Raw genomic sequence first — 14,191 nt, 5'->3', positions numbered from 1 at the left:
ATTAATGTCAAAGTGGATTTTTTTTCAGTTTCTTGCTTAAGTCTCTTAGCTGTCAGTATAAGGAAGGGAAGAAAAAAACCTAATCCTTTCCCTTCTCTCTCTCCTTCGCAGCTTCAAAATCTTCTTTGGGAACAATGTTGTTAAGTTTAAATTCCAGGGTACCTTATTTGTTGCTTTTGCTGTTTGACCCGGTCAACCAAAACTTTCTCTTCTTATCTTCCTCCTGCACATTCTTTTCCGGTCGAGTTCTTCTTTGTGGTGGCCATTTCTGACCACCGCTACAACCGCCTTCGAGAAAGGGAGTAATGGCCAGCTGGGGAGGAGAGATGTGCAACCCTGCAGGCAGTCTCCCCCCTCTTCACCACCTCTACGGGGTGACTTAGCCCCGAAACCAGCCGGCTCAGGGTGCTCCAGCGGCAAGCACAGATCGAAGCCTCAGAGAGACAAGGTTTCGGTCTGTCGCCAAAGAAGCTCAAACCGGAAATCCAAAACTCTGAAGACTTTTTAAAAGAAGCCTCATCAGCTTGAAAATGAAATTATTTCTACATTTCTTTTTTGGGAGGTGGTCATCATATTTATTTAGGTGGGAGAATAGCAAGACCACGAGGAGATGCTGAAGGATGCAGGGGACGTTCCCAGCTGCAGATGCAGCCTGTGGTTTTAACACACAAAGCACCTCAAGGACACAGGCGGCCTCAGCAGAGGAACACGGCAGGCTTACACACACACACACACACACACACATACAAATAGGGAGCAAGGTCTCCTTTGCCACACCCCTTTCTACATTTCTAATTCTTCTCTCCCTACATGTAGCTTAAAATCTTGAGTTCCAGCTCTGTGTCCAAACAATGGATCTAATCTATTCTATAAATTCCAATCTCCAAACTTTCCCACAAATGTGATTTATTTTGCACAATGATTACCATTTCAATGTTCTGTGCTCTCCAAAGTTTTAAGTACAAAACTTCAAGCATCACAATTTGGGGGGGAGCAACAGAGGTTGAAAAGCATACAACATGTGAGGCACATGTTGTTGTTTTTTCTGTGTCAACACATCCATGATGCAGCACTTTGAGGCATTTTCAAGAAGCATCTGCCTAATGTTTGATCAACTGTAAATACTAGTTATGGCTTCATACAGGAGACAGTAATGGAAAAGCAATGAGACAGAGCAATTAATTGTTCATCTATTGTGTGAGATTCTGGGAAGAGTTGTGCCGGAAGCTAGAGAGAGAACTTTTTTTCACAAAACATGAGGTGGAGAAGGAACTGCAAACAGGAGATGTAAAAGGCTTAATAGCAGTAACTGTGAGACAGATCTTGGGAGTCTTAGTGGACAACCAGCTAAATATGAGCCAGCAGTGTGCAACAGCAGTCAAAAAAGCTAATGCAACCCTAAGTTGCATTAACAGAAGGATACTATCAAGATCAAGTGAGGTACTGATCAGAGGTGGTATTCAGCAAGTTCCGACCAGTTCTGGAGAACCAGTAGCGGAAATTTTGAATGGTTCGGAGAACCGGCAAATATCACCTCCGACTGGAGATTTTACAATATCCTTCCCCTGCCACACCCACCAAGCCACGCCCATAGAACCGGTAGTAAAAAAACTGGAATCCCACCACTGGTATTGATACCACTATAAAGCCTTAGTAAGACCACACCTAGAGTACTGCATCCAGTTTTGGTCACCACATTATAAAAAAGATGTTGAGACTCTAGAAAAAGTACAGAGAAGAGCAACCAGGATGATTCAGGGACTGGAGACTAAAACATATGAAGAACGGTGACAGGAACTGGGCTTGGCTAGTCTAGTGAAGAGGACATGGGGAGACATGATAGTAGTCTTCCAATATTTGAGGAGCTGCCACAGAGAGGAAGGGATCAATCAATTTTCTAAAGCACCTGTAGGCCAGACAAGGAATAATGGATGGAAACTGAACAAGCAGAGATTTCACATGGAAATAAGGAGAAACTTTTTGACAGTGAGAACAATCAAGCAATGGAACACCTTGCCCTTGGAAGTTGTGGGACTTTCAAGAGAGTGGATTGCTATTTGTCAGAAATGGTATAGGATCTCCTGCTTGGGCAGGGGGTTGGACTAGATGACCTATAAGGTCCCTTCCAACTCTGATTATCTGTTATCTGTTAAGGCCTGAAGGTGATTAAAACAGAAGAAAGAGCTTCCTTTAAAGAACAGCAGTTCAAGAGCAAAACCTACACATTAAAGATAGGAAAAGGGGAAGAGAGAATGAATAGACAAAAATACTCTGGCAATGATGATGTGGTTTTCTAGGGTGCTCTTATGGTTGCTGCTTAACTTCTCTCCCTGAAATACATTCTCTTGTGCTCTCTTTATGAGGTCTTATTTATAGAACTTGCATTTCATACTGGCTGCTGCAACTGCATGAATTTTAAGGATATTACAGGTTGCTATACAAATGTTTATGCATGTATTTCTGCCACTTGCATATATTTCATAAGTTCAATATACAGTATTTGTGTATCGTTTACATCATTCATTCTATTTTTCCACTGAACAACGTCACTGTCTACATTTTTTCAAGTAAAAATGTCTAAAAAACAATGTAAAAGCTAGAATTTTTAGATGCTAAATTATGTATTATGGATTCAGGGAGTCCACAGGTTAAGGACCAGTCCGACTTAAGGAAAACCCTAGATACAAACGGGATGCCTATTACCAAATATGATGGATGGAATTCTCCTTCCTCAAGCTGACAAAGTGCTAAAGCTGTGCGCCGCTTTCAGGAACTGCTGAAAACCGATGAACATGAGCTACATATTAAAAATGTTTGGCTTCAGCAGTTCCTAAAAGCATTGGGCAGCTTTTAGGAACTCAGGGAGCACACCACCTGCCATTTTTATTAACAGGCACCGTGTTTGTAAGTACAAGTACCAATCCAACTACAAATTTGGGTTAAAGACAGAGTTAGAGAATGGAACTTGTTCTTAACTTGGGAAATGCTGTATCAACAGATACACACATACATAACATATAATGAATAACATACCGTATTTTTCGCACTATAAGACACACTTCCCCCCAAAAAAAGTTGGTGGAAATGTCTGTGCATCTTATAGAGCAAATGTTGCCGAAGCCCTGCCCGCTGGCGGGCCCCCACCCTTTGGCCTCTGCCTCCCAGAAATTTGCCTCCTCGCAGCAAACAGCAAACAGCCTGGTCAGCTTCAGCACAGATTTAGCATGAACAGCTGATTGGCAGTTGGATCAGCCTCCTGAAATACCACTGATCAGCTGTTCCAGGCTGCGGGGATCATTGCTGCCTCCGCACACCTCTTTTTCAGCCACTGCACATCCCATTTTCGGTTTCCACACACCCATTTCCAGCCACTACATGTCCCATTTTCGGCCCGTTCCAGGCGGTGGGGATTGCCGCCACTTCCTCTCGCCATCAAATGGCAGTGGCGGCGATCGGAGGCAATCCCTGCCGCCTGGAGCGGGCCAAAAATGGGGCGCACAAAGGTGGTAGGCGGCAATCTCTGCAGCCTGGAACCGCTGATTGGTGGTATTACGGGAGATCGATCCAACCGCCAATCAGCTGCTTGTGCTAAATCAGGCTGTGCTGAAGCTGACCAGGCTGTTTGCTGCAAGGAGGCAAATTGCTGGGAGGCAGAGGCAGATTTTTTTTCTTGTTTTCCTCCCCAAAGCTAGGAGCGCTCTTATGGTCTCGAGTGTCTTACGGCAGGGGTCCTCAACCACCGGGCCGTGGAGCACTCTGTACCGGCCGCAAATAAAAAAAATAAAAAAAATGGCGGCTTTCTTCGCCGGGGTGAATGCTGCTGGGATCGGGATCAAGGACACAAATGAAAGAAGGGGAGGGAGGAAGCAACCAAAGCCTGTCCTGCTCTCTGGCTCAGCGGCTTCGGCTTTCCTCCCGCCTCGGTTTCCTCTCTCAGTCGCTCTCTCGCTGCTCCACCAGCCCAGGAAGAAACTGCTTCAAAAGAAGCCGGGGTGGTGGCTTTTCCTGTCGCCGCAGCTCCTCCCGAAGCGCCCGCTTACCCCCGCCCGCCCGGCACGCGCTTCAATTTAGTGCCCGTTCTGCCTGCCTGGTTGTTTGGGAGCAGCTTCGGCTGAGAATAATAACTATTCGCTCTTTTTATCAGCCGAAGCTGCTCAAACAAAGGCAGGCAGGCAGGCAGGCAGGCAGAACGGAGCACTGGGTTGAACCGTGCGGGCGGGCGGGTGGGGTAAACGGGTGCTTCGGAGGAGCTGCGGCGACAGGAAAGCCACCCACCCCAGCTTCTTTGAAGCAGTTTCTTCCTGGGCTGGTGGAGCAGCGAGAGAGCGACTGAGAGAGGAACGAGGCAGACACCTGAGGGAGGGAGGGAGACACCTGAGGGATGGGGCTGAGGGAGGCAGGGCCGAGGCGCCTCGAACTTGGTGAGTTTGCTGGCAGACGTTTTATTACCCGACTAGGTAACAACATCAGATGTTACCTAGTCAGGTAATGAAACATCTGCAAACAAACCACCAAACTCGGATTCTTCTTCCCCCGGTCCTTGAGAAAGTATTTGTGCTTGAAACTGGTCCCTGGTACAAAAAGGTTGGGGACCACTGTCTTACGGTACAAAAAAATACGGTATATACCTATACAGCACTGTAATCTTATTTTTCAAAACTTTACAATAACCCCCATATAAAATTCAGATATTCCAAGCCACCTCTCCCATTTTTCCTAAAAGTATGGCTTTTCTAATCCTAATGGCTGACAATGGTCATTCTCTGATGGTTATCCACGATACTGACTGAGATACTGTGAGATTCTAATAATAGGAATCCTTCCTTTCCTCATATATTCTACTCTGCAGTCTATACACATATTTGCTCCATATTTCCATATATTTTCTGACAGAAATAATATACAAAGGAAATCAGAAAAAAAGTGCTACAGATCTAAGTTTGAAAACAAATTTGTATTTGAAGCTGTTTAAATTGCAGCCTATGCTTGTTGTAGGCCTCTCCAACTATTTGCAAGTATATTCTGAAAACATGTGTTTGAAATAAAAATATGAAGCTTCTCCTGAGCAAAGGCAAATGCTGTAACCTTCAGAACACTGAAAATTGAGCCAGGCTCCAAAAATAACTTTAAACTCTTTATAGTTTCCTGAATTAATGCATGTGTGTATAGCTACACACTCGTTTTCTCAGACATTTATTTATTCATTTAACATTTTAAGTAAGCTAATCAGCCAAAGGGGGGGGGAGGCGGAAAAGAGCCATACCTGGGTGAAAATTCATCATGATCCAGAATCTTATCCTTTCCTTTCCACTGGATTTGTGGCAATGGGTCACCCACAGCTTGACACTGAAACATGGCTGTGTGTCCTGGATATACGGTTGTGTCATCTGGCCTCAGTTTAAAGCTTATAAACACTAAAAGGAGAAAATGAAATTATTTACACACCACTAGACTCTGGTGTTTCTTGGTACTGTTGAGGAGAGACCAGCTGTCTTTGAAGAACACCTTGCCCAAACATCAAGCTAGCAGAGACTGTTACACTCACCATATTATCAGATAGTGGTAGCAGGAGAGAAAACCATTTTCCCACATTTTATCATCAAGGCTCACAAAGATGCTCTTCATCCCAAATATTCCCCATGTATTTTATTACCTGAGATATCTTAACAGTCATTTAAGCCTCTTCTCTTCACATTTAGAGATAGGAACATTTCATTTACAGATTGAGCATATACCACACATATACATTATGGTACAGGTAGTCCTCAACTTACGATCACAGTTGAGCCCAAAATTTATGTTACTGAGCGAGACAGTTAAGTTACTTTTGCCTCATTTTATGACCTTTCTTGTCACAGTTGTTAAGTGAATCACTGCAGTTGTTAAGTTAGTAACATGGTTGTTAAATGAATCTGGCTTCCCCATTGAATTTGTTCATCAGAAGGTCGCAAAAGGTGATTACATGACTCCTGGACACTGCAACTATCATATATATGAACCAGTTTGCCAAGCATCCGAATTTTGATTATGTGATCATGAGGATGCTACAACTGTCATAAGTGTGAAAAACGTCATAAGTCACTTTTTTCAGTGCCATTATAACTTTGAATGGTCCCTAAACAAATGGTTGTAAGTCAAGGACTACCTGTAATATGAAAAGAAATAAATGGACTGAAGACCATTGTAGAGAATTAAACAGGTCACTCATATTGCTAATCATGTTAGTGATACATGGAGTTCTATCACCCAAAGTTTACCTGCCACTGTCAGTTGAATTGTTGCTCTGATCTCTCCTTGTGGACCATTGGAAGCAATACATGTATAGTTTCCAGCATCACTTCGTGTCACTTTATGAAAGTGCAGGTTTCCAGAATTGTTACTGACCCAGGCTGGCAAGTTTCCCCCATCTGGCCAGGAGCAAAACAATAAATAAATAAATTCAAAACGGGATCATAAGAAGCAGAGTGCACTAAATAGAAAGCAATGACTTGAACAGATTCATTATGCTTAATCCAGTGTCAGTCACCCAGTTTGGATTACAACTTCCCCAATTCCCAGACAGTGGAATGCCAGGTTGCAGAAAGCTATTTAGTTCATAGAATAGATGTAGGAAAGTATTTTATTTCAAAACTACATTAATAAAAGATAAAAAGCAAATCTAAAAGGACTTCTGGTTTGACGGGCTTCGGCGACAGACAGAAATCCGCGATTGTGCGCAGTTTCTGTCTGGGCTCCCCGCTGGAGCGCCCCGAGCAGGCTGGTTTCGGGGCTAAGCCACCCCGTAGAGGTGGTGAAGAGGGGGGAGACCGCCAGCAGGGTTGAGGAGAGCCACATCTCTCCTCGTCAGCTGGCCATTACTCCCTTTCCCGAAGGCGGTTGTAGCGGTGGTCAGAAATGGCCACCACAAAGGAGAACTCGACCGGAAAAGAATGTGCAGGAGGAAGATAAGAAGTGAAAGTTTTGGCTGACCGGGTTAAATTTTAAAAGCAACAACTAAGGTACCCTGGAATTTAAACTTACAAAAAATAACATCGCTCCCAAAGAAGAGTCGGAAGCAGCGAAGGAAAGTGAAAAGGGAAAGGTTTGGCTTTTTTCTTCTTCTCTCTCCTTCCCTATACTGACAACTAAGAGACTTAAATAAGAAATCGGAAAAATCCGCTTTGACATCAATAGGCAATTAAGTTGAAAATAAAACAAAATGCCAAAGGGATAATAAAGATTTCTGGACATTAATAATTTTCTTTTTCATAAGCAGGAAGGGAGAGAAAAAGAATAAGGGCAGGATCTGGAAGAGGGAGGAGACTGCCTGGAATTAAAAAGAATCTACAGTAAAACTTCAACAAGACTTCTAAAAGATACATTTTAACTGAAAGTTTGCAACTAAATAGTAACCCCAGGAAGAGAAAGTGAAAAAAAAGAGCAAAAAAGAAACAGCTTGCATGTATTTGGATTATTTGGTGATCTTTGGATTCTTGGTTATTATATTTGAATGACTAAAATCAATCGGGTGGTTGTTTAAAAATTTATACAATGGCACCACTTCTGGATGAATTGAAAATGGAACTTAAAAAGTACAAAGAAGATGCACAAGAAGGGAAGGGTTCTTTTGGCTTCATTTTTCAATTCTTAGAAATGGAGATTTGGAACTATGAGAAACAACAAGAAAAGACTGCGCAACAAGAAGACTGGGACAAAGAAGAAGCCATCTTTAATGAACAAGCAATTCTATGTGGGGAAGAAAAAGGAAAGGGGGGGAAGAGAATGGAGAATTTAAGACTTAAAAAAACAACCAAAGAAAAGAAAAATAATTCAAAAAATAAGTATAATACTGGAAAGCAACAGAAAAGGGGAATACAGAAGAGAGAAATAGAGGTAGAGAGACAAGGGGGTAAAAAGGGGAGAGAGAAGAAGAGAGGGAAGAAGGAAAGGAAAAGAAGTTACAAAGGACCGGAGCAAGATATAGAAAAACAGGACCTATTTAGAGATAATGGGTGAAAATCTAACTGAAAAAGGGATTCTGTAAAGGTACATAAGATTGTATTGTTATATTAGTAATAGAAATAACTTTAGAAAATTGGAAACAACGTATGATTAAAATGAGGGATAAAATAGTTAGTGTAATTTAGTGAAATGTTTGTGAATAAAATAAGTGAAATAAAATAAATGAGAAAATTGAATTAGGAAGGAACGGGAACATTTTAATTAGTTAATGTTTTATAAAATATAAGTGAAGGGGGGGAAATTAACTATGGAAAGCTTATAATTGTTCCCATAGAAGTATGATATTTAATTGAAAAGTAATGTTAAAGATGTTAAGACTTTAATGAATATTAATATTAATGATAGAATTGAATTGGAATGGAATGTTGTTTTAATTATATACATTTATATTTTTTTCTTTTTTTAAGAATACAGTGTGTATTTTAAGAATGTACCAAGCAGAATCCGAATGGAAGTTATGTATTATATTGAACGTTACAACTTTAGGGAAAAGATATAAAGGCGTCATACTCCAATCAGTAACTACAGGAGAAATTTTGTTTAATGAGAAAAGATAATAGATAATTGAAACAAGTCAGACAAAAAATATAAATACAATGATTTGAATTGAGATAATTAAAATAAAATTGAGAAAATTAAAAGAGGGGAGAAGCTATGCAGAAAATGTAAAATAGTAATAAGATATGGAATAGAATATAAAAATGAGCATGAACCTGAATTTGTGTCTGTATGAAGAAATGTAACCTGGGATTACGCTACTTTCAAAAAAGATGTTTTATTTGTATTTTTTTTTTCTCTTTGTGAAAACTCAAATAAAATTTACCAAAAAAAAAAAAAAAAAGCAAATCTAAAAGGCAATTCAATTGGACTTCTTTCCAAAGCAGAAGTTAAAGGTGCCTCTTGTCATTAAATCTATTGCAAAAAGCAAACATTGTGTAACATGGAACCCCACCCATAACTTTTAATGTTTAGATTGTACCGGTTTTAATCCAATGGATTGCAGGCTTTTCTCGCCCTGTAGCTGAGCAGGAAATAGTGACTTCTTTATCAAATTCAACACACTGCAGGGGTTGAGGAGGAGGAGTAAACTTCAGCTTTTCTGAAATGAAATTGCATTTGTCAGAGGCTTCAAGAGACAAGTAAAGCACCTAAAGAATACATTCCTAAAAAGTTTCTGCAAGGAAGTGTTCTTTCCATGGATTACAGAAATGTGAGTATGGCCAAGAGAAATTTCAAGGTCTATAAAGACTCTCAGTTTCAAGGCAGCATTAGGAATATAAGAGCCAAACATAACAGCCAAGCTCCAGGTATCTTCTTTTAAATCTTGTCATCTTATTGGACTTTGGAAGTTTCCCTTTTCTGTGGTTGCCCTTGTACTTGGGAACGATCTCTTCCCTCCCCGAAATATATGACAGGCTCCAACACTTGATTGTCTTTAGGAAAGTTGTGAAGAGCTGGCTTTTCCCTCAACCACAAGGGGCCAGTTAAGGAAGGATCCCTTTTGGTTGCTTTGTTATGGTCCTTTGTTGTCTTTTTATATTTTGTATTTTATACTTATATATTGCAAATGTTTCCATGTTATATGGTTTGGTGTTGAACTAACAAATACACATAGACATAACCTCAAATGCAATAAGCAAAGGCCTTATACTTAGCACATACCCAGAACATGTACACGGACTTGTTCTTCAATACTTCCTGCTGGAGTGCTGGTTACACACTTGAATATTGTTCCATCATACACTTCCACACTGTTAATACGTAGTGTCCCATTCTCAGCAATTTCAAAGCGGGAATCCTGCCCAGTGAAGACATAAAGCATGACTACTTTGAGCTTCTACATCAAGAACAACACAACTACAAAGTGCTTTTGGTACATGCTATATGCTCAAGTTGTTCCTAGTGGGTAGGAGACTGTAGCTGTTGATTTAAAGCAGCTTTCACACATCTCACAATAGGGAATGCAAAATTTAAATAATTAAAAGACTCTCAAATATCAAATCCTTATATTAGCACACAAAAAGTGAAACACAGAAAACTTGAAATTCTGCTTTATAGGCAGACTAGTATTAATCCAGTCTACAGCCTTTTGACCTGAAACAGAATGCTAAAAAGTGCCTTCATAAGTGTCTGGTTCCTACCCAGCACACTTTCCTCTCTGCAATTAGGTTCTAGTCAGTTCTTGTCTGCAAGAATAAGACTCCATTTTCAGATGTATCTCATACACAGAAAAAGAAGATAATTAAAATGGAGACTTGCAATGATTGCTTTTTAAGCACTGTGTCAGATGCTTAAGTTCATCTCCCTTTTGTTATAGTTTTATGAAAGGGTTTTAATTGCATAATGGGATTAAGCCAGTGGAATCTGATCTATAAAACCACAGGACATATTCCACTGTTAACTGCAGGACCACACACTTGTTTAAATGAATATGCATGTATGTGAGAGAGAATAGAAACTGAATGGGGCAACACCACTAGTGACTTTTTTTCAATTGGTGACAACGAAATGTGTGTGTGGACTGGCTTTCCTGTGGGTACACATTTACCCCATCCCAAACAACAACATATTTGATACACATGAATGTATCTTAAGCTAAATACAGTCCTAGATATATCCACACATGTGCTGATAGGTTTCGTGTCTATCAATTGTATTTTCCCAGAATTCTCTATTGCTTTTATTCGAAAACAGAAGAGAAAATCATGTGCAACTCTCATCATTTATTCTCCATCAACTTCAGCAACAGAAGAACTTTCTGTCTTGGAAAAGCACCAGCCAACCAGAAGAACAGACTCTTTGAATTGGAACATGCTCCAAGGAACAGCTACAGCTAGACAGACATATTCAGAGAAGCCCTGTCTACTATTATAACTCTCTTTCAAAAACATTCCTTGAAGCAAAGCTCAGCCTACACATCTTCCCTGGGCATTTTGAGAAAACTACAATTGAGAAAGATCAGGAGGAGGCACATTCACATGGGTCTGTGTGAAAATTAATAGAATGCTAGATTTAGCAATAGTGTTTAGACTTATATCTCGCCCCATTCATAGTGCTTTATAGCACTTTCTGGGCAGTTTACAATGTCAGCATATTGCCCCCCGCCCCCAAAAAAAAAATCTGCCCCCCTCCATTTTACCAACATCAAAAGAATAAAAGGTTGAATCAACCTCGAACCCATCAGAATCGAACTCCACGCTGTGGCAGTTTTATCTTGCAATACTGCATTCTAACCACTGCATCACCAGGGTTCCTTATGATTTAGAGAAAGGCATAGCTCAATGCCAAATACAGAAAAATGATGTTAAATCAAGAGAATTTACAGTACAATATAGACAGAAAAGTCATACTCTCAATATAATGGAAGCTTCTATGAGAACTGTGTTAATAGGAGAGGAAACCTGAGGTGCCTTAAAAGTGTAACAAAAAGGAGTGAAGATTAAGCAGAAAAATAACTAGACAACTTGTTCCACCAGACAGTAAAAGATCTTCAATAATTTACCTCTGAAATAGGAATGCTGTTACGAAACCAGTTGACGGTGGGCTTGAGAGAGGCTTTACTGAGACAATGAAGGTATCCTGGTTTACTCTCCTCTAGCTGACTGTCCTTGGGCTTTTCCACCCATTCTGGTTTTGCTGGAAAGTGATAGCAGGAAAAGAAAGATTACTAATCAGAATTAAGACTCACTAGCAGAAGATTCTGGTATGCATCACATGCCATCTAATACTGGCCTGCTGAACAAATGCTTTCATTTCTTTCTTGAAAGAAAGTCCTAAGCCAAATTGACAGAATGATGAAGACCATAAATCCAAGTTGCAGCATCAGGTTCATTTAGCTTTGAGAACCATGTCCCTCCTGATTGCCAAGTTCTCTTCAAAAGTTTTAGAGTGAATTTTTCATTCTCTTTAACTACCCTCCCAACTCAAAGAATATTGAAAATTCACTGCACTTTCTGTTCTCTCGAACATATTCATAATGGAACCAAGCTTACTTGCTACTGTAATGGAAAGATTTTGTTTTTTTTCTCCAGCCTTGTTCACTGCATGGCAAGTATATATTCCAGTATCCTTTTCTACAATAGGGGTGAAGACAAGGTCCCCTGCTGCTTGGTGAACTCTCCCAGTAGTGGGGATACGAACATTGTTTCTCTCCCACCAGATATGGGGTTCAGGGATTCCACGAGGAGCCACACAGGTTACACGTTGCTCTTTATTGGCTATGACAATTTTGGGGTCAAGTACTTGAGAAAAATCTCCAATTTCTGGGGAAAAAACAGAATGTACATTTTAGAATCCAGCAATGTTGATAGGTGATTTGGACAACAGGATAAGCCTTAATTACATGTCTGAATATGACAATATCCAACAATTTATCATTTCTATGATACCCAAATTCCTTGGTAGCCAGCTCTTTCCATCCTGAAAATATGGTAAAACTAAGAACTTTCAGCCCAAAACTTACCAAACTCCACAAAATCGCTCAGAGATACAAGCCCATACCTGCTAATTGTAGGGTTGCCTCCAGGATTACAGGTTTTCCTTTCTGTCCACGGCCAACACATTTATAGACTCCAACACTGCGTGGTTTCACCTGAGTTACTAGTAAAGAACCATTGGAAAATATGATGGTCCTTTGAAAGAAAAGGGAGAAAACATGTACTGAGCTGATACAATAAAAAGACTTAAAGCATTGACAGATGCCTCCATAAAGTAGCTCTATTCACTATTCTGACAACCTTCATCAAAGTATTTACTGATATAGATAACTGATTGGTGATAAAGCGATAAATAAGCAATGCTGGGTAATTTTTAAAAACTAGAAACCATTCTGGCCACCAGCAGATTCATCTTTCTGCCAAATATGTGATTGAAAGCACCACTGTTGAGCCAATCCTAAAAGCCTTGCCCATAGTAACAAAAAGAAGCATGACAGATGCCAAAAAATAATAGCAATTCATTTTTATTTCAAGAAAATATAGCTGCCATGTTACCTTCTTTCCCCACAGTCTTCCATTTTTAAATGAGCTACTTGCCTGCTCCGATTTTGAATTGGGGAGTCATCCTCAAATAGCCATTCTTGGGTGGGTGGCGGCACAGCCTGGAACTTGCAATGGAACATAGCCTCCTCATTTTTATTGACAATTTGGTTCTCAGGAACAATCACTGGGTGAGGGAAACTTTCATCTATGACAGGGGAAAGGAGTAGAATCAATCAATTCATCATCTGGCTTCTCTCTTTCAAATCAACATTTTTCTTCCAATGGAAAGAAAATCACATTTACATGCCTGCTTTGCCATGTTCCCCTCCCACCTCAGAGCCAACAAAAAACCAAGCCACTCTTAATCTCCCCCGAGCATGCCCTTACCATGCAACAAGAACAGATTTATGCTATGCCACTGTCCATACAGCTTTAATACACAATAAGGCTTTCCTGATAGTAGCAGCCATTGGGAAGGAAATTCCCAACCATAGAGGCTACAGAATTACAAGAGCTGGGTTCTTTCAATTGCAGTTTTAACTACATGATTCATCCAGAAAGAAATTGGTTAGTTTCATGGCATCAAGCTTTCTAAACCAGCCAGTTGACCAATACATTTAAAATGAGAAAATTTGGCTGTATAAGTTGGAATTCCAGCCTTTCTTATAGCCAAAAAAGGACTGAGAAGTGATAGGAGAGAGACTAAACTGAAGGAAATGGTCCCAAATAAAACAAGGCAGAACCCGCTTGAATCTACAGGTTAACAACATGAAGCATATATAACACAAAAACACTTGAGACTTTCTTAAGTTTAGACATTTGTAAGAACACAAATGCCAATTACCTATAATACTGAGGGTGAAGTTGTTTCTGCTGCATACAGTGCCCACAGCATTCCGAGCACAACAGTAATAAATGCCATTATCATCTGGGCTGGCACTCTTAAAGGTCAATGTCCGCTCCTTATTGTTTACTGAGTAAATTGTACGATCGTCTGAAATTTGGGTACCATCTCGGAACCACTGACTTGTTGGGCTATGAAACACAGACAATTAAAAAGCTCAGCATCCTGAAAAGAGCAATTACTTAGCAAACAACTAATAAATACACCACCTCTTTGTACCAAAATCTATGATGTGGATGTGGGTATCTTAATGAAAATTAATAGATGTAGAACAAAACTTTTAGCAAACATTGCGTTAAACAATAAC

General features: G+C 40.2%; 1 protein-coding gene across 1 annotated transcript in view; it reads right to left on the bottom strand.

The window, feature by feature from the left end:
- Positions 1–14,191, bottom strand: part of PTK7 (protein tyrosine kinase 7 (inactive)) — an 86,668-nt gene that overhangs the window by 16,243 nt on the left and 56,234 nt on the right. The window contains exons 4-12 of the mRNA XM_026683841.2: positions 13,825–14,015; positions 13,035–13,185; positions 12,502–12,632; positions 11,994–12,263; positions 11,504–11,637; positions 9,664–9,799; positions 8,981–9,100; positions 6,258–6,407; positions 5,264–5,414 (exon numbers count right to left, since the gene is read on the bottom strand). Coding sequence (XP_026539626.2) covers positions 5,264–5,414; positions 6,258–6,407; positions 8,981–9,100; positions 9,664–9,799; positions 11,504–11,637; positions 11,994–12,263; positions 12,502–12,632; positions 13,035–13,185; positions 13,825–14,015 — 1,434 coding nt within the window. The remainder of the gene's footprint in view (positions 1–5,263; positions 5,415–6,257; positions 6,408–8,980; positions 9,101–9,663; positions 9,800–11,503; positions 11,638–11,993; positions 12,264–12,501; positions 12,633–13,034; positions 13,186–13,824; positions 14,016–14,191) is intronic.

The sequence above is a fragment of the Notechis scutatus genome, chromosome 1 (genome assembly GCF_049901735.1).
Source record: "Notechis scutatus isolate UNSWTSFEM ecotype Mainland chromosome 1, rNotScu1.2, whole genome shotgun sequence".
NCBI lineage: Eukaryota > Metazoa > Chordata > Lepidosauria > Squamata > Elapidae > Notechis > Notechis scutatus.
This window is presented reverse-complemented; position numbering and strand designations above follow the sequence as displayed.